We start from the raw sequence: 20721 nt of genomic DNA, 5'->3' as shown, positions 1-20721 counted from the left end.
ATTATTACATTTGCACAGTATTTTTCCCCTTTGTAAATTGTCCATTCATACTCATTTGCTTTTAATGTATTTACCTTGTTCTAAATGATTTTTAATGATTCAGTTTAATCATCACAATAATCTCATAATACCTATGGAAGGTCATTATTTTTAAAACTTTGGGGGTATAGCCAATTAACAACATTGTGATGGTTTCAGGTGCACAGCAGGGCAAGGCAGCCATATATATAAAATGTATCCATTCTCCCCCAAACTCCCCTCCCACCCAGGCTGCCACATAACACTGAACAGAGTTCCCTGTGTTCCTACAGTAGGTTCCTTTTGGTTATCCATCTTAGTCATAGCCCCTTAGGTCTTAACCCACGTCCCCTGCATAGCAAGGCAGATTCTTAACCACTGGGCCACCAGGAAAGTCCTGGTTATCCATCTTAAGTATGGCAGCATGTACATGTGTATATCTCAAGCTCCTTAACTATCCCTTCCCCTTCCCTCCCTGGTAACAGTAAGTTCCTTCTCTAAGTCTGGGAGTCTGTTTCTGTTTTGTAAATAATTTTATTTGTATCATTTCTTTTTGTATTCTGCATAGAAGGGATATCATATATTTCTGTTTCTCTGACTTCACTCAGTATGACAATCTCTAGGTCCATCCGTATTTCAGCAAATGGCATTATTTTGTCCTTGTTTATGATGTGTCTAGTAACTTTTGAGTGGCTGATTGACATTGTGATTTTTATGTTGGGTGGTTTTAAGGTTTTTGTCTTTAAAGAGTGAAGTTTGGCCATCAGTTTAGTTAATTGCGTATCATGTATATCCTTTCAATCCTTTTTAAGTTTTGTTAGGGCAGATATAGCTTTTTCTCTAGTTTTTTTCTAATTTAGTCTTACTACCAAGTAAAGAATTTTCTGGAATGTCTGCTGGTTGCTCTGGGTGTTCAACAAGGACTCTGTACTCTGGCCCGATGGAGTTTGAATGTCAGCCCTGTATGCCTTAGAGCTTCCTGGCAGTTCTTACCCAGCCTAGTGGACTCTAACCACTGTGCATGTGAAGATTCAGCCAAAGGTTTGAGGGGACCTTTCAGACTTCCAGAGCTCGTTTTCTGCTTAGCTTCTTCTGGCATGTTGCCCTGCAAATTTCAGCTAAAGCAGCCTCTGCTCTGCTTGAGTCCCCCTTCTCTGCATTGGGTTCTAAAAATTATTTTCTAGTGGACGGGCTGGGCAGCTGTAGAGTCCGGTTGGTTGGTTACAAGGCGTTGTCCTACTGCCTGAAAATACTGAGTTGGCCAAAAAGTTTGTTTGGTTTTTTCCATAAGTTGTCTCTAGTAGTGCTTAGTTATCTTTAACTTCATTTGAAACAGTTTTGTTAGATTATATTGTGACAGCTGTCATATCAGCATGCATTTAAAAAAAATTTTATCAAAATTGGTGTTTTTATATAGCCATTTTAATAATGAAGATGGAAGAAGAAAAGCAACGTTTTTGGCATATTATGCTTTATTATTTCAAGAAAGGCACATGGTGGAAAAAAAACAGGTTTGGGCAGTGTATGGAGAAGGGGCTGTGACTGATCTGTTAGAAATGGTTTGCGAAGTCTCATGCTGGAGATTTCTCACTGGACGGCGCTCCATGGTCAGGTAGACCAGTTGAAGTTGATAGCAATCAAATTGAGACATTGAGAACAATCAACGTTATACCATGTGGGTGATAGCTGGCATACTCAAAATATCCAAATCAAGCGTTGAAAATCATTTGCACTTATTTTCTTATATCATTCAATAATCTACAATGTTAAAAAAAAATCATTTGCACCAGCTTGGATATGTTATTGTTTTGTTTGGGTTCCATGTAAGTTGCAAAAAAACTTTTTCTTGACCATATTTCTGCATGTGATACTCTGCTGAAACGTAATGAAATTGTTCTGTTTTTAAAAACATTATGACAGGCAGTGAAGTGGATGCTGTACAGTAGTGTGGAACAAAAGAGATTATGGGGCAAATGAACTGAATGAACCACATTAAAGGCTGGTCTTCATCCAAAGGAGGTGATGCTGTATTTATGGTGGGATTGGAAGGGAGTCCTCTCTTAATGAACTTCTTCTGGAAAACCAAACAATTAATTCTAATGAGTACTGCTCCCAGTTAGACCTACTGAAAGCAGCATTGGATGAAAAGCATCTGGAATTAGTTAGCAGAAAACACATAATCTTCCATCAGGATAACACAAGGTTGCATGTTTCTTTCACGATCTGGCAAAAACCATTATAGCTTGGCTGGGATGTTCTAATGCATCCACCATATTCAAGAGACACTGCACCTTTTTTTGGAAAAAAAATTTAGTTTTGACTTGTGGTGAGTCTTTGTTGCTGCGCAGCTTTTCTCTAGTTGCGGTGTGTGGGCTTCTCATTGCAGTGGCTTCTGTTGTTGTGGAGCATGGGCTCTAGGGCCCACGGGCTTCAGTAGTTGTGGATCTTGGCTTGAGAGCACAGGCTCAGTAGTTGTGGCGTACGGGCTTAGCTGCTCCGTGGATTGTGGGATCTTCCTGGATCAGAGATGGAACCTGTGTCTCTTGCATTGGCAGTCAGATTCTTTACTGCTGAGCCACCAGGGAAGCCTCAACATTGCACCTTTGGATTTCTGTTTGTTTCAAAGGTCTTTACAAAATTCTCCTGATGGAAAAGATTTCAATTCCCTGGAAGGCTGTAAAAGGCACCTGGAACAGTTCTTTGCTCAAAAAGATAAAGAGTTTTGGGAAGATGGAAGTATGAAGTGGCCTGAAACATGGCAAAATGTAGTGGAACAAAATGGTGAATATGTTATTCAATAAAATCCTTGGTGAAAATGAAAAATATGTCTTATTTTTACTTGAAAATCAAAGGAACTTTTTGGCCAACCCAGTACAATTGTTGGGTTGTCTAATTGTTGTTGGTAGTAAGGTAGTTCCATATCAATTATTCCTTTATAACTGGAAGTGGAAATCCTTTTAATCCTTTTTGTCTGTCTTATTATGTTGTTTAGAACCAGATTGTTCTGAACATAGTAGTTGTAGAGGTATCTTCTGTAAAGCATGGTATTAGATATTGATTTGAGACAGAGTAATAATAAAAAATATTTTCCCTACATTTTAAAAGCAGGAATGAATGTTATATTAACTCTAATCCCCTTTTAGAAACTGAAGGTGAAACTTTTTCTTTTGCTCTGTTGATAATTGGATTATAGAGATTTACTAATATTAAACTACGCTGATATTTCTAAGTAGCTCTTTTTTTCTTTGGGCATTTTGTTTTAGTGTCATGTTAATATTTAATTTAATAGCAAATATTTTACATTTGTTTTTCCCTAGAATGGATGCTGAACTTGTTGTTGGAATTTGTACAAGATAAGACATCTCCGGCAGACCTTGTACATCTGGCTTTTAAATTTCTTTACATCATCTCCAAGGTAATATTTAGATAGCACATTATAGCTGACAAAACACTTTCTTGATATACTTGGTCCAGAGGTACTTTCCAAAATGTTATCAGGAAAGATGGTTCTCACACAAAAGTTGTGGGTTTCATTGTTGCTCTTTTTTACCATGTGCTGGGGATCAGATGTTAGCGACCCAGGGGTCTTTTGGCTGCAACAACGCTTTTCAGCATTGTTTTCAGTGTCTTGCTCTTGAATGGATCAGGCATCAGCTAACCAGAAAGGGAGGGAGAGGATATATGTACACATACATACATGTATATATATGTAAGTAACTGAGAAAAGTTTCCTAGGAGGAGAAAGCGAACAAACTTGGAAACAGAAACGCTTCTCAGCCGTAAATGTGCAGATGGCTTTCTGGGGGTCTCGTAGGATGCAGATTCCGAGTTAAGTGGGTCTGGGATGAGGCCTGATAGTCTACATTCTTACAGGCTCCCAGGAGGTGTGTGTGCCGGCCTGTAGACCTACCACGGGAGAGACTCAGCCCTCTCAGCTGGGCTTTGCCTCTGTGGGGCCTGCCGTGTGGTGGGGAGAGGCCTGCGTGCACACTCCTTGCCCTGGGTTGGTTGAGTGCAGGGTCTCCTGAAGGTGTAGCGCTGCGTTTCACGGAAGCCTTAATGAATTTGGGACCTTTTGAGTTCTCCAGGACTTATTCCTCATAATCAAGGTAGAAGCAAAACTTGTTAGTTTGTAACATACCTGCATTTCTGATGGGCCAAGATCGGTTGGTCAAATTGGGACAGAACACATTTCTGAAATGATTTAAGAAGTAAAGGTGGCTTTCTTATTGTTTAGTCTTACTAAGTTGTATCACTGTAATATGTAATTGTCTTTGATCATTGGGTGGCATAGGTGGTGATTTTTGATAATAGAGAAGTAATCTTGCTACTTTCTGTATTTTCTAGTTATATAATTCAGTATCTTTTTATTTGATAGGTTCGAGGATATAAAACATTTCTTCGTTTATTTCCACACGAAGTGGCTGATGTGCAGCCTGTTTTAGACATGTTTACAAATCAGAATCCTAAAGACCATGAAGTAAGTGTCCCTTTCCTCCCCCCACCCCCCCGCTGATTCCTTGGTTTCTATGAGGCTGGTCATGTGGGTACTCTGCCAGGCACATACTAAAACACAGAAAGTGAGCAGGTGTTCAGCATAAGCCACATGGTGTGTGCCAGTGGTCTGAGCACAGAGTGACCCTCCTCAGTTGGGAAGCAGTGGGAATGTTCCCACAGTTCAGGCTCCCAGGTGGCTGCCGATGGCCAGCTTTGCAGTTGTGTGGGTGCGGAGTGCGCTTGGGCGCAGGACTCATTCAGAAGGGCACATGGGTTGTAACTTCAAGCTCAGGAGATTGTCTTGCTGTGTATGTGGCCTGCTCTCCTCTGTTTCTCATGCCTCCGATAGGGAGTCTGGAGCCAAAGCGGAATCTTGTTTTGTTGACTCCTCTGTGACAAGAAGTTGAGAATTTTTTGCTTTACTCTTAAGTCTTCTGTTTTTTTATCTTTTACTCTGTTTTCCATTTTTCTTGAAATGCTGATGGCATGCTGAGGGTGCCAGGGATAAGAAGCTGTTACACTGACGTGTTAATATCTTTGTTTGTTCGTTTTGCTGTTTCTCTTACCTGCCGAGGTAGCAGCCAGGCTATGTGCCAGAGGTCGTGTGGTAGAGTGTTGTGCTTGCAGCCTGGCTCTGAAGCCCCGGTGTTTGGAGTCCTGGGTGGGCGCTGAGCGGGAGGGGCAGTGGGACCGTGTGGATGCCCTCTACACAGGAATCATGTCGCTTTGTCTTGGCCCCGTAGACCTGGGAGACCCGCTACATGCTGCTTCTATGGCTCTCTGTGACCTGCCTGATCCCGTTTGATTTTTCCCGCCTCGACGGAAACCTCCTCTCTCAGCCTGGGCAAGAGCGAGCGTCCACCATGGACCGTATCCTCCAGGTAGCGGAGGTGAGTGTGGCCCTGTGGTAATGAGCCGCTGACCAGTGTCCTTTCTCATGCCATCCTGCCGCTGGGACTTAATTAGGTACACTTGTGACACTTGGATATTTCTTCAGCTGTTGTTATTCTCTTTTAGTAAGGTGGGATTCCATTTCATAACTTAACATGAAACTGGTAATTCTTATAGGGATCAGGATGAATTATTTCAGCAAATCACATCTCTGTAGATAATACAGATACTCTGATGATAGCATAAAAGGGGTTTCGGGGGCAGTGATAAGAGAAATTAAAGGCCCATTTAAAATCTAGTTTTTAATTTTTAGCACTACGTATAATACATGATTATCATAGGAAAATCAGAAAGTAAAAAAAAGCAGGAAAAATATTAAAGTGAACTTTTCAACTACTAGTGTTGAGAGATAACACTTGTATTTTTTTTTTCTTCAAGGTTCTCCTGATGCATGCATTGTGTGTGTAGATACAGGTTTTTGTATATTCTACTATGGAAAATATTACCCTGAACTTGAATGACTTAACACAGCACACGTTCATCATCTCACAGTTTCTGTGAATCAGGAAATCTGGCTGTGGCTTTGCTGGGCCCTCTCTTTCAAGGTCTCCCCAGGCTGCGGGCTGAGCTCGCCTAGGACAGGTCCACTTCCAACCTGTCATGGTTGTTGGCAGAAGTCAGATCTTGAGGGTGTTGGCTGAGGGCTTCAGTGCTTTGCTGGCTGTTTGCCATGCAGCGCCCCCTTCCCCCAACAATGGCGGCTTAACTCGGTGAAAACCAGCAAGGGGCAGGGTCAGTAGCAACCTCATCGTGGAAGTGACATCCTACCTTCTGCCAAATTCTCTTGGTTAGAAGCAAGTCATCGTGTCCAGCCCACGTGGGAGGGATTACACAGGGCGTGGGCACTGGTGGGCAGGAGCAGGGTCCCTCTTCGATCTCGCCTGCCACACTTAAACTAAGCGGCTCTGGGTGCCTGCTCTGCACCGGACATTCTCCTAAGAGGCTTTTCATACATTAACTCCTTTCATCCTGCTTAATGAGACAGTTCACTGTTTTTATTCTCATTTTCCTGAGGAGGCAACATGTATAAAAAATAAATGCCTTTGCCGGCTCTCTATATCACACGTGGTGGTCCAAATTTGAATCCAGGGGTTTGGCTCCCAGCCTGTTCTTCACGCTGCTCTATGTGGCCCACGTGTACAAGGGCCCCTGGTGTCCTGCTGCTCTGGGACCTGCTTCTCCCTGGAGCAGTTTGGTCTGAATGTCTTACGTCAGTAAGTAGACATTTCCCTCAGCGTCATTAAGGGAAAAGGTGCACCACTGTGTCCTTATTTCTAAAATATTAGTAGTCTTTTCTATGTGGGTGGTTTGTTTCTAGCTGAGTTTGGTTACCCTCTTGGTGCTTGTCTCCTAAGTGGGATTGCCCGAGGACAGGCCCAGTTTCTAGAGATTTGTCCTTCAGAAGAAAGATCTTTTATGTATATCATTTGGGAAGCAGTTGAGAATTGGAAACCTCTTAGAAGCGTCTGAGTCACTGCGTTAAACTGCAGCCTTCCTGTGTTTGAGCAGGACTTCCCAGCTATTCTGAATGCCATGATGCTGGCGGGCCCCAGGCCTGTTCCATGCACACTCTGGGTAGCCACACACATGCTTCATTTTTCAGCCACTTTTGCAAATGTACGTTTCAAGGAGTGTGGCCACACGCTGCGTGCGGATTGGGCCCTCCCCTGAGGGTGAGCACACGTGTGACAGTTGCAGCCCTGAGCTCACCTTCATGAGTGGTTCATGCAGCTTCAGAGTGTCTGGCCTCTGCCCCTGAGCCTGCACCCTGAGCAGCGGATCTGCTGAGTGGGGGACCAGACGGCCGAGCGGGTCCCTGATGTTTACATTATATGTGTAATGACGCCTGTCCTTTTCCCCTTCCCTGTAGTCGTACCTGGTCGTCAGCGACAAGGCCCGAGATGCAGCTGCTGTCCTCGTGTCCAAGTAAGTGCTTTCTGAGACAGTTTGCTGTCTGTTACCTGTGTCTCTGTTGTCATCAGAGAGGACACTCAGTTGAGAGGCCTGGGGAATCTTTGCTGTCCTGAGGACTTTGCCGCTTTCCCTGAGGAACCCAGCACTGGTAAAGGAAGCCTGAACCTGATGTGCCCACCGTCAGTGCTGGTTAGGGGCTCAGGGTTACCTGCTGCCAGGTTAGTGGCTCGTGGGCCCATCAGGGGAGCACAGATTTTGAACAGGTGTAGCAGTTTTGTGGGGCCAGACCTCTCCTCTAGGGGGGTGTTAGTTAGAAGAGCCTTTAGAAGTCACTTAGAGAGCAGTCCGTACTGTGGTTTGTGGAGATCATGGAGTGTGATTGCATCATTGTGGCTTGGGGTAAAAATCCCCAAACGTTGCATGTTAACTAAAAACAGGCTGTGCCTGAAGCAGGCAAAGATGGATTTTTCTGATGAGCTGGGTAAGACGACCTAGGCAATAGGGCTTGAAGTCTCAAAAAAAGAAAAACAAAGGTGCCAAAGATGGATATGAAAACTGAGTAGACTTGTTTCATGGGGTAGGAGAATGGAAGAAAGCAGTTTTTATAAATCTTTTGTATGATGTGATTTGAAGTATGTGAAGAGTGTAAATGAGTTAAAAAATTTGACTTTTATCCCCCCTCCATGTTTATGAAAGTTGAAAACTGGCTGTAAGAGCTTTTGGATGCCTTGACTGTGGCAACACTTCATTCAGGGTCACCTTGTCTTAGGCATGTAGCCGTGATCTTGTGCAAGGTGGGAAGAGACACGTTTGCTTTATGGGGCATTTAGGGGCATTGAAGGAAGTATTTGTGGAAGTACTTGCTAAACCGTTGGGCAGAGCCTGAATTCAAGAGGCTGATTTTAGGAGCGAAGAAGGAAGCACCTGGACATGTCTGACATACCTCCCCTGGGTGAGGAGAAAGTCACCGACAGAGCTTTCTCATGGTTTTGACAAGGCATGAAAAAGCATGGGTTTCTTTCTAATTGTGAAAGTAATCGTGTGTGTTTTGGAAGATTAAAAAAAAGTGCAAAATAAGATTCACGTGTACTGTCACCCCCAGAGATGGAACCGCTGGGTCCTTTGTTCTCCGCTGCCAGTGGGCGCGTTGATCCCTGGCACGGGGGTGTACTTGCAGGCTTGTCCAGGTGCCGGCGGGCCGGCCAGTCTCCCGGAGGCGATGAGGTGTGATGTGTTCTTTCCCCAGCCCCACTGCACGAGCAGACCTTTTGTGTGTAAAATTAGCACTGCTGCAGACACTCAACATGAAACTTCTTACTCTTTTTATTGGCTCTATTTTTTCCTTCCAGCTTTGTTGAGATATAATGTGACGTATGGCACTGTACAGTTTAAGGCTTACAGCATGGAGATTTGACTTACATAAATCATAAGATGATTATCGCAGTAGGCTTAGTGAACAGGTATCATCTCATATAGATAGAAAATTAAAGATACAGAAAAAAAATTTTTTTCCTGTGATGACTCTTTCCTTGTGATGACTTTGGATTTACTTTTTTTTAATTGAATGAAAGATTCGTCATATTCTCTAGTGCTTTCCAGTTTTCAGAAGTTTCACACACATAATTTCATATAATCTCATAACTCCTTTTTTTCCTACCCCTTTATCGCCCCTCCCCCCAGGATTTACTCTCTTAACGACTTTCATATATGACATATGTCAGTGTCAATTACATTTATTATGTTGCATGTTACATCTCTAGTACTTATTCATCTTTTTTTTTTTTTTTACTTATTCATCTTATAGCTGGAAATTTGTACCTTTTTGACTGCCGTTCTCCAGTTCCCCTCCCTGACCCCTTTCTCTGGCAGCTATAAGTCTGACCTCTTTTTCTGTGAGATTGTTTGATTTCTGATTGATTCTTAGGGATGAATTCTTAGAAGAGGAATGAACATTCTAGGGGTTTTAAATGCAGCTATTGGAAAGGCTGATCAAGTTGAAAGTTTCCTTTTTCCCAGTATTTATCAATGTAGCATGTGACCTTACAAATGTTTGCTAAATTTGTTACATGAAGCTTAATGTCTTTATTATCAGCAGTACTGATTTGGTAGCATTCTGCTGAGCTTGACCTGGTGCAGTACTGCACCTGTGGGGCGAGGAGGGTGAAGCCCTAACCCTTCTCTCGGTGGCAGGTGTTCTCCAGAAAGGTGGTACCCAACGACCCCTGGTGGCCTGTGCGCCGCTGATGGGCTGCTCCTGCGCCATCTAGTGGTCGGACAAGCTGGCCTTCGTGAGGTTGAGGCCAGGGTTTTAGCGCATTAAAAGAGCTCCAGCTGATTTTGCTAGGTTGTAGGTGCACCCAATTTCCTTTAGCTGTAGAAAGGGCAGATGGCCTCAGGTCTGGAGCTGCTCTAGGTAACCTGCCTCACAGGTGGGTTCTGACTCCCCTGTTTCTCAGTCTTTTTTGGTGAGCTGTTACAGTGAGACCCTGGGTATGAAGAGTGGTCACGTGTGGCCTTTGTCCCCACTGGCGTCTGTTTTCTGGTGTTTCAAGAGGGAGCTGCCTGTCGTACCCTATCAGCTTTGAATGCTTCCCCTTAGCATGTGTAGTTCATCTGCAGCTGCATCTGTTTCCTTTCATTAACCAGAACCTTTAAACATGGGCTGTACATTCTGTAACTTTGTTACGTTGATGCCAAGACATTTGGATATGAGTGTTACTTTACAGAAACTTGTCAATGGAAAAATATGCCTTTCTTCTTCCTGATTGTACAGAAACTCATCAATGGAAAAATATGCCTTTATTCTTCCTGATTGTACAGAAACTCATCAATGGAAAAATATGCCTTTATTCTTCCTGATTATATTAGTTTTAAAAAGCAGGTGTTTTTATCTAACTATGAAATCAATGTATGCTCCATGCGGAAAAGTTGGAACACAGAAAATTAGGAAAACCCCACCCATTTATAATTGTAATACACAATACATGTGTTGTATTTTTTGGTTTGTTTTGTTTTTCTGTGCTGTCACTGTATAGAATTTGCATAGCACAATCTCATTGAATTAACATTTGTTTTTTCACTTAATTTCCCATTACTACTGATTAAATGGCTCCTTTATATTCCACTGTTTTTAGTTACTCTAACCAGCTTCCTCACTTCTTCCTTTTATCAGTAGTGATGTAATGACTAGCTTTGGGTGTAAACCTATTTTGATAGTTGGGATTATTTTCTTAGGATAGTCCTCTAGAGGTGGCCTTCTGAGTCACAGGACACAAGGATATTGTTGAATCTGTACACCAGTGACTCTGGGGAGCAAGTTTTCAAAACCTCTGCCACCACAGGCAGCCTTAAGCGCAACCCTATTCCCCCAGTTGGATTGTGCATTGTTTTATTTATTACTAACGTTTAGATTGTATTTCATTGATCACTGGTGAGTTTCAACACATTAATCTTATTTCAGACATCTTATGTCCTGTGTTGTGATCTGATTTATAGTATCTGTGGGTTTCTTGGTGCTTTTTCTCTGCTAGTGTACACTTTCTCTGTGAAGGATATTAGCTCAAGGAGGGTGTGATATTTTCTCCAGGTGGTTGGTAACCTGTTTTTAAAAAAATATTTATTTATTTATTTAAGGTTGTGCTGGGTCTGTGTTGCTGCGTCGGCTTTCTCTAGCTGTCGTGAGTAGGGGCTACTCTCTAGTTGCCATGTGCAGGCTTCTCATTGCAGTGGCTTCTCTTGTTGTGGAGCACAGGCTCTAGGGTGCTCAGGCTTCAGTAGCTGCAGCACCTGGACTCAGTAGTTAGTTGCGGCTCCCGGGCTCTGGAGCACAGGCTCAGTAGTTGTGGTGCACAGGCTTAGTTGCTCCATGGCATGTGGGATCTTGCTGTGCCAGGGATTGAACCCACTCCTGCGTTGGCAGGCGGATTCTTTACCACTGAGCCCCCTGGGAAGCCAGGACGGTAGCTTTTACTTCTTCTTTGGACTGAAGGTTTTAGTTCTAATGTCAACATGGTAACTGTTTTCCTTTATTTATTTTTTTACTTTTATGCTTAAAGGCTTACCCTCATAAGAGATTTTACAAAGAATCATATTTTTCTTATTTCCCCTTGCTATTCTTTGGAACTCTGCCTTCCAAAGTGAAAGGCAAAGGAGAAGAGGAAAGATACACCCATTTGAATGCAGAGTTCCAAAGAATAGCAAGGAGAGATAAGAAAGCCTTCCTCAGTGATCAATGCAAAGAAAGAGAAAAACAATAGAATGGGAAAGACTGAAGATCTCTTCAAGAAAATTACAGATACCAAGGGAACATTTCATGCAAAGATGGGCACAATAAAGTACAGAAACGGTATGGACCTAACAGAAGCAAAAGATACTAAGAAGAGGTGGCAAGAATACACAGAAGAACTATGCAAAAATGATCTTCATGACCCAGATAACCACAGTGGTGTGATCACTCACCTAGAGCCAGACATCCTGGAATGCGAAATCAAGTGGGCCTTAGGAAGCATCGCTATGAACAAAGCTATCAGAGGTGATGGAATCCCAGCTGAGCTATTTCAAATCCTAAAAGATGATGCTGTGAAAGTGCTGCACTCAATATGCCAGCAAATTTGGAAAACTCAGCAGTGGTCACAGGACTGGAAAAGGGCAGTTTTCATTCCAGTCCCAAAGAAAGGCAATGCCAAAGAATGCTCAAATTACTGCACAATTGTACTCATCTCACACGCTAGCAAAGTAATGCTCAAAATTCTCCAAGCTAGGCTTCAACAGTATGTGAACCGAGAGCTTCCAGATGTTCAAGCTGGACTTAGAAAAGGCAGAGGAACCAGAGATCAAATTGCCAATATCCATTAAATCTTAGCAAAAGCAAGAGTATTACAGAAAAACATCTACTTCTATTTCATTGACTACGCTAAAGCCTTTGGCTATGTAGATCACAACAAACTGTGGAAAATTCTTAAAAGAGACAGGAATATCAAATCATCTTACCTGCCTCCTGAGAAACCTGTGTGCAGGTCAAGAAGCAACAGTTAGAACTGGACATGGAGCAACAGCCTGGTTCCAGATTGAGAAAGGAGTATGTCAAGGCTGTATATTGTTACCCTGCTTATTTAACTTATATGCAGAGTACATTATGTGAAATGCCAGGCTGGATGAAGCTCAAGCTGGAATCAAGACTGCCAGGAGAAATATCAATAACCTCAGATATCCAGATGACACCACCCTTATGGCAGAAAGCGAAGAGGAACTAAAGAGCCTCTTGATGAAAGTGAAAGAGGAGAGTGAAAAAGTTGGCTTAAAGCTCAGCATTCAGAAAACTAAGATCATGGCATCTGGTCCCATCGCTTCATGGGAAACAGATGGGGAAACAGTGTCAGACTTTATTTTCTTGGGCTCCAAAATCACTGTGGATGGTGACTGCAGCCATGAAATTAAAAGATGCTTGCTCCTTGGAAGAAAAGCTATGACAAACCTAGATAGCATGTTAAAAAGTAGAGACATTACTTTACCGACAAAAGTCCATCTAATCAAAGCTATGGTTTTTCCTTCCAGAAGTCATGTATGGATGTGAGAGTTGGACCATAAAGGAAGCTGAGCACCAAAGAATTGATGCTTTTGAACTGTGGTGTTGGAGAAGACTCTTGAGAGTCCCTTGGACTGCAGGGAGATCACACCAGTCAATCGTAAAGGAAATCAGTCCTGAATATTCATTGGAAGGACTGATGGTGAAGTTCCAATACTTTGGCCACGTGATGTGAAGAACTGACTCATTTGAAAAGACCCTGATGCTGGGAAGGATTGAAGGCAGGAGAAGGCGATGACAGGATGAGATGGTTGGATGGCATCACTGACTCGATGGACATGAGTTTGAGCAAGCTCAGGGAGTTGGTGATGGACTGGGAAGCCTGGCCTGCTGCAGTCCTTGGGATCACATAGTCAGACATGACTGAGTGACTCAACTGACTGATATTTTTCTATCTTTTTATTGTTTCATATAGAATTATTAATCCATTTGGAATTTCTTTTGTTATAGGGTATATAATAGATTTTTTTTTCCCTCTTGTAACTAAATTCACCATTTTATGGACATTTCACTTTTCTTTTATTAATTTAAAAATACACAGTTCTTACACAAAAGAGTGTTTGTCACTTCACCTGTGCTGTTTCACTCTCGGGCCAGGTACCATGTGGTAACAGTACCGATGAGTGGTGGGTCCGTCCCACCAGTGTTTTGCACTTTGTACCCCTGGTAGGTCTGGTCCTGTTAGAAGGTTTGGCTGCTCACTCTATGGAGCTTACCTTCCTGAGAGAAGGACAAGGTTGGGGGGGGGGGGTTCTCTGAAAACACTCGCATATGTTTTCTGGGCTCCTTATTGACAGGGGATGTAATTTGTGATGTAAGTTTCCCTAAAAAGTAAGGAAGCATAGGATTCAGAGATCTTTCAGTGTGTGCAGAAGGGTCTTTTTCTGGGTGTTACATCTGTGGTGTAGATGCTTTCCATTTTTGCTTATCTGTACTTTAGGACCTCTGCTGCCAACATTACATTAGTAAGAAAAATAAAAAAAAATAATCTACTTGCTGAAATCTTTCAAAGGAGCCCTGGGTGTTTTACTGTGATTTGGCAGCTCGCCTTGTGTGATTTTGCCTAGGAATGGAAGTCAGCCACTGCAGCACACACACAGAACATCGGGCTCCTGCCAACTCCGCAGGCAAGAGGGTGGAGGAAGCAGGGCGTGTGACCCCGAGTGGCCGACGCTGTGACTTGTGTCTCTGAGTAGGGCTTTGGGTCCCAGGCGGGCTGCCTATTGGCCCTGTGGGCCACTCTGTGCCTGTACCCTTGCCTGTCCTGAGGGCTGTCCCACTGCAGATGCTGTGCCTGCTCACGTGGTGTGGTGCGTGCCGGCTGGCGTTGTGCGGTGCTTGCCTTGGCTGTTGTCTTCAGCCTGTGGGCTGATCAGAGGTCAGGCTGAGGATCAGATCGCTGTGGGTGTGGCCCTCATCCTATCTGTGTCCTCCCCCTCATTAAAGGGCTTTAAACAGGGCCAAGGACATTGAGATGGACATGACCAATTATCCATTTTAGGTGATCCCCCTGAAGTGCAGATTTTGTGAAATTTTTGGCCCCTCTTCCCAGACCCACCAAAACAAGACGTCTTGAGGGTGTGGCATGTGAGTTTTCCTTGGTAACCAGCATCCTAAAGTTTGGTAAATCCTTGATGACTGTGTCTCTGGGTGTGTGCGCCCTGATGGGGGTGGCGGAAGACAGTAATGGCAGCTTTGTTTTTTTTGACCCGGAGACCTTCCATGTGGCTGCAGTATAATTCCAGTGCTGGGTGGTGGTAGCTGAGAGAAGAGGGGCCTGTGGGGGGGCGCGTGGGGGGCTTCTTGTCAGGATGAGAGGCTCCTGCAGGGTGCAGAGGATGGTGCTGGGCTTGCCAAATGCTGCTCCTGAGGCAAGTGTGACCTGGCATTCACACCCTGTGAGTCCCTCTGCCCCTGGCAGAGCAAGCAGTCCTCACAGGTCACCTCCCTGATGCTGTCCCTGGGCCTCTCGTCCTCCCCTCACTCAGCTCTTTCCTTCTTGTTTGCATGCCTCCTGTGTTTCTGCCCCCAGACTGCAGGCTCCCGCGGAGGATGGGGGGTCAGCCTCAGTCTGAGAGCCGGGGGACGGGCGTGTGCGCTGGCTGCTGGCCCAGACCAGCGTGCAAGAGAGTGGACGAGAGCCAGCACAAGGGGAGGGCAGCGCTGAGCACCCACCTGCTATGGGGACAGTGGGGCCGTGGACACGGCCGGCGCTCCGCGTGGGGCTGTGCAGCAGGTGGAGAGGATGGGGAGGGAGTCTGAGGCCAGTGCGGAGCAGGAGATCGCAGGTGGCAGCGCGGAGTCCCAAGGGGAAGGGGTGCTGAGTCGGGCCAAGGAGAGGGCGTTGCTGGGCTTGGGTGAAGGTGGGCCTGTGGTCCGCGGGGGTTCGGGATGAGCAGGGGCTCGGGAGGCGGGAGCTGGGAGGGGTGGGACTTTATGAGACCCCAGAGAGGTGGTGGTGGGAATCGCCACCCGAGGGCCAGTCTTCGTTGGAGACTGGTGGTGGGCCAGGAGAGGGTGGGATCCTGTCAGCCGGGGCCTGGTTTGAGCCGTCACTACCTGTCTGTCCCCTTCCGGCAGGTTTGTCACGCGGCCTGACGTCAAGCAGAAGAAGATGGCGAGTTTCCTGGACTGGAGCCTGCGCACTTTGGCCTGCTCCTCCTTCCAGACCATCGAGGGGGTCATTGCCATGGACGGGACGCTGCAGGCTCTGGTAAAATGAACACTGCCCCAGTGGGGCTTCAGCAGTCAGTCTGTGGGGTTGTGGGAACGGCAGGGACAAGCCCTATTTAATACCTTGTTTTCATTGTGAAGTGGCTGGAACACGGGAGATATTGAATCCCGACAAGATGATCAATGTGGTTTCTTTCTTTCTTTCTTTTTTTTTTAAATAAATTTATTTATTTTAGTTGGGGGCTAATTACTTTACAATATTGTAGTGGTTTTTGCCATACATTGACATGAATCAGCCATAGGTTTACATGTGTTCCCCATTCTGAACCCCCCTCCCACCTCCCTCCCCATCCCATCCCTCTGGGTCTTCCCATTGCCCCGGCCCTGAGCCTTTGTCTCATGCATCGAACATGGAATGGTGTTCTGCTTCACATATGATAATATACATGTTTCAATGCTATTCTCCCAGAACGTCCCACCCTCACCTTCTCCCTCAGAGTCCATAAGACTGTTCTATGCATCTGTGTCTCTTATTCTGTCTCGCATATAGGGTTATCGTTACCATCTTTCAAATTCCATATATATGCATTAGTATACTGTATTGGTGTTTTTCTTTCTGGCTTACTTCACTCTGTATAATGGGCTCCAGTTTCATCCTCTGCTGCTTTGCACTGGGCCCTGTGCTGTTAGTGATCGGCTTTCTGCCCAGGTGAAGGGGATGGACTGGTGATGCTGTGCGTTGCCGCCAGGGGGCACTGGTGCCCGCAGAGCAGAGCCAGCGCCAGTGGGCGGGCAGGGGAGTGTCGTCCTCGGGCTTCCTGCTGCTTAGACATATTACAGAGGAAAACGGTTAGAACCAGTGTGAAGGAAATAAGGCAGGTGATTTGGAATTTGTTCTTGTTCAGATGCTATGGGTGTTTGTAATCACTGCGCCAAGTGCAGACCGGACCCGCACCCTTTCCTGGCTGCCTGCTTTACTTGTCTGGTGGTACTTTTTCTCTTGTAGACGGGGAGGAAAGGTTAGTTTAAATTCTTCAGCGGAGGGGAGGCTGCCACACCTGAAGCTCTGGGGTCATGGCTCCTCTCCCTGGGCCCTGTGGTCCTTGCAGTGGGTGACTTTGTCCTTGTCTCTGAAGCTGGAGGGCCCAGGGCCCGCTTAGAGGAGAGCAGGGTGTTTTGGGCTGTGTTTAAATAGGGGCATTTGTGCCGTGACTCAGTGTGATGGCATCTTCTTGGGTGTCGTCCCATCTTTTCTCTTTGGCGGTGGCAGGTTCTGACGGGGTGTAGGAGGCGAGAGGGCCTGGGGAAAGTGGGGCTGATGGCGTGATGGCCCGGGGCGGAGGGACAGGAGGTGGGAGAAGCAGAGGACAGCCCTCTGCCCTGCCTCCTCCACTCCCAGAATGTTCTCTCATCTGTGTCTTTTCATTCACAATATCTTCAGGAAGGACTGTCATTTAAATGGTGAGACTATCTCAAGACATTTAAAAAAAAATAACCAAAAACCTTGAAAAATAAAACCTGTCCTGAATTCCTGTAGTCTGTTGAGGCGATGTCTGTTTTTTCACGTGTCCTTTCGTTCTGTAAATAAATGTGATATGTTGTTACAATTGTTTTTAAAATTGAGATATAATTTGCATAATACACCGTTTAAAGTGTGTAAGTTCAGTGATTATTTTGTACATGCACAAGAGACAACTGTCACCATTGTCTAATTCTGGAATACTCTGATCACCCCAAAAGGAGACCCCACACACATGAGCAGTACCTTCTCATCCATCCCCACCCCCGCCACCCCCAGTTCCTGGCAACTAGTGATCCACTTTCCATCTCTCTGGATTTGCTTGTCGAGGACATTTCATACAAGTGGAATCATGTACAGTGTGACCCTTTGAATCTGGCTTCTTCAGCATCATGTCCACAGGACTTCCATGTTGTAGCCTGTCAGTGCCACCTCCCTTCTTAATACCCCGTTGTAGTTACTCAGAATTCTGAGATACTCTGAATAACGCTAATCTGAAAGCTTGTGTGTAAGATTTTGTTTGAGCATATATATTCAACTTCTTGCTGCGATACTAGCAATAGATTTTTTTTTTTAAGTGTAACAATTTAAATATATTTCTTGTGTTTCTGAGGTCTTCTAGAAATTTTTTATGGCATACCCACCTGTCATATTGATGAAACATGAGTATCAGCCTGTGGCTGCAGGCAACTCTCGCTCCAGCCGCGTGTGTGGGGAGGTGCTTCAGGAGGACTTTATTGCTTTGTTGGGGGTCGGTGCTGGGGGAGGCTGGCCGAGAACGGTGCTGAGCGTGGAGTAGAGGGGAGGGAGTGGTCCTAGTCACCAGGCTATCGCTGCAGGGTTCCTGGGTGGGCGTGTGCTGGGCATCCGAACCCTGGTGAAGAATGGGTGAATAGGGCTGAGATGGTTTATTTGAAGGTTTGAGTGTAAGTGGATTCTTAGTTTTTTTGCGTGAGTCACATTGAGAAGTCTTAGGTCATAGAGAAACAAGGGTCTGACGAACGCCGCTGAGCCTGTCGGTCCACTTCGGCCTGCAGGGTAGACCCGTCCAGACATGGGTGCCGCTTCCTGACTCACTTTTGTCCTGCTTTAGACCTCTTCCACCCAGTCTGGAATCTGCATCCTTGACAGGCTCCTGGGGTCTCCTGGCAGCCCCCCTGGCCTAGAAGCCACCCCTCCTGAGGCCGTTGCTGCGTTCAGGTCAGGGCGCCTGGGCTGTGGGTGCCTCCACTGTGGGGCTGGAGCCAGTGGTGACCACCCCCGGGGCCTGCAGCTGCCTAGGCCTCTGTGGCCCTCGCCCAAAACTCGTGGCGGTGGGCTTTTGTGCTCAGGCCACCAGCGAGCGGTCCTGTGGCCTCCTCCAACTCAAGTCCGCGGGATGCTGAGGCCTTTTGGCTTGAGAAGGTCGTGGGGTCACTTTCTGCCCAATTTCTGCTGTGGCTGGGCCCAGAGGTCAATTCTTTTTTTTTTTTTTTTTTAAACATTTTTGATCCTCTCACTGCTTGTTTCTAGGTTGTTCCGCGTGGGGCACAGGTGTTGGTGAGCCCGCTGCCGCCCTCCTGCCGGCCCCTTCACTGGCCTCAAGTGGGGAAGGGCTTTATAACGGGAGGCCTCCCCGTTTTACACTCAGGAGGAGTGAAGGCCTGTTTTGTCTTCCTCCTGGGGAATAAAGTGATTTTCTCAAAGTCTTAGCAAAGTTGAACCCCATGCCCCTGCCCCAGTGTTGGCCCAGAGGAGGAAGCCCTGTGGGCCGAGGTGCTTTGGCAGCCACGCCCACGGTGCTCTCTGGGGAGATGTGCCCTCGGTGAGGGTATTGCCTGCTTCGAGAGAGTCCTGCCAGGGGAGGTGGCCCTCCTGTGCTCCCAGGGGCAGGCCCATCTCTTCTGCAGCCTCAGAAGCCTGGTGGTTCCTCTGGAGAAGAAAAAAAAAAATACCCTAGGGTCTCTCTGGAATCATGTACCTTCTTTCCTTTCCTTTCTTTTGAAGGAGAAATTTGGTCTAATTGCTGCTGCTGCCGCCGCCCGCCCAGGCAGGAGGAAGCAGTGTTGGTGCTGAGCTCTCCCGGGCAGGAGCGGTTTCGCCATGAGCTTGTCAGACCTGAACGGGGAGGCTCGGCGTTCGCTGTGCATGATGAAACCTGCAGGTGTGCTGCGCTTCAGGATTCCATCTGCCTCCTTTGATGCACTTGGCTTCATTCTGTCCACCTGCTCATTAGTGTGGGTTAGGCGAAACAGGTGGACTCATAACAAGTACCGTCGAAACTGGGGCTTGATTTTTATTTCCCTTGAAGCATATTCCTCTTGCAGCAGTGGTGTTTTGTTCTGTTTTTTTTTTTTTTTTAACTCTTGTGGGAGGGAAACAAGTGTCCGGCAGCTTCACATCATTGGAAGGCCCCTTAATTCTGGCTCTTTGAAACACCCTTGGTTTAGGCCCTCTTTAAGCATTAGGATTAGCAGAAATCTAGGAAATTCAAGGAAAGGAAACACAGTATTAAAAATGGAGGCTGGTGGCCATTTGGACCTGCTGTGCTCTGCGCGCGCCGGCAGGTCTGCCATCCTCGCCCTGGCCCTGCAGGTTGGAGGTTCACGGACTGACGGGTGGCTTTCTGTGCGCCCCGCCCGGCCACCCTGTGACCCCTGCCCTGGCACTGGACAGGGGGGTGCTGTCCTCTTTGCCGACCTGTGGGGTGTGTTCCCCCTTCACAGTGAGGCTGCTTCTATCCGTTCTATCACTGCCACAAATGCACCTTGTTAAGGGGTGAAACAGTCACACACAACATGAAAAACCAGGGGAGTGAAGAGGCAGGATGTGAAGAGAAGGCGCTGGCTCACCCAGAACCTTTCTCATGTGGATGTGATGCCTGTTCTTTCAGGGTTCTTTGGAAACAGCACCCTGTGGTTTCATTTAAGGTGTTTGGCCAGAGGACAGACGAACCTGCTTGGGTTTTTTAGTCACAGCACTTGCCTGGAGCAAGGTTCTGGGTGGAGGAACATGAGGTAAGAAAGAACCCTTTGAACGTGGCCATTTTCAGGGTGTGCACGTTTATGTAAGGTTCGTGCGCTGTTGTCAGATTCAGCAGAAATAAGGCACCTTCAGTTTCCTCGTGTGTCTGAGAAGTGGAGCAGCCAACTCCGAGGCTGCTTTCCTCTCACGTGACCCATTGTTTTCTGCGCGGCGGGCGGCCAAGTGCACGGGTCTTGTTAGAACACGCACGGTGTGAGGCTGGCCTCCGTTCCCGGCGGCCTGGTTTGTACACCTGCTGTGTGATGGGGTGACGTGTCCTGCAGGACAGGTGCGCCCTTGCCAGCGGCCCAGCTTGGGCCCACGCTTGCAGGGGAAGGGACTTGGCCACCACAGCGCCCCTGGCCCTTGGGTGACAGACAGACCCAGAGCGCTGTGCCCTGTGGGAGACAGACGCAGACTGGCTGGTGTCCCTCCACCCAGGTAGCGGTGCCCCGCCTCCCAGCCCCCACCCACCCGGCTGCCTGGTCCCCTCCCCTCCCCTCCAGCGTGCTCCGTCTGTGCCTGAGTCTCCCCTGACCTCCGTCCCTGGTTTCTGTCCTCA

The 20721-nt window shown here is 46.6% G+C and overlaps 1 protein-coding gene across 4 annotated transcripts in view; it reads left to right on the top strand.

Annotated features, from left to right (window-relative positions):
* TBCD (tubulin folding cofactor D) overlaps window positions 1-20721 on the top strand; it is a 142975-nt gene that overhangs the window by 6063 nt on the left and 116191 nt on the right. For all 4 annotated transcript variants that reach the window (XM_081576861.1, XM_081576862.1, XM_081576859.1 and 1 more), the window contains exons 3-7: window positions 3336-3433; window positions 4397-4498; window positions 5259-5405; window positions 7337-7392; window positions 15545-15677. In XM_081576861.1, the coding sequence (XP_081432987.1) occupies window positions 3336-3433; window positions 4397-4498; window positions 5259-5405; window positions 7337-7392; window positions 15545-15677 (536 nt within the window). The remainder of the gene's footprint in view (window positions 1-3335; window positions 3434-4396; window positions 4499-5258; window positions 5406-7336; window positions 7393-15544; window positions 15678-20721) is intronic.

Source organism: Giraffa tippelskirchi, chromosome 3, assembly GCF_054371585.1.
Source record: "Giraffa tippelskirchi isolate mGirTip1 chromosome 3, T2T-mGirTip1v1.2.pri, whole genome shotgun sequence".
NCBI lineage: Eukaryota > Metazoa > Chordata > Mammalia > Artiodactyla > Giraffidae > Giraffa > Giraffa tippelskirchi.
This window is presented reverse-complemented; position numbering and strand designations above follow the sequence as displayed.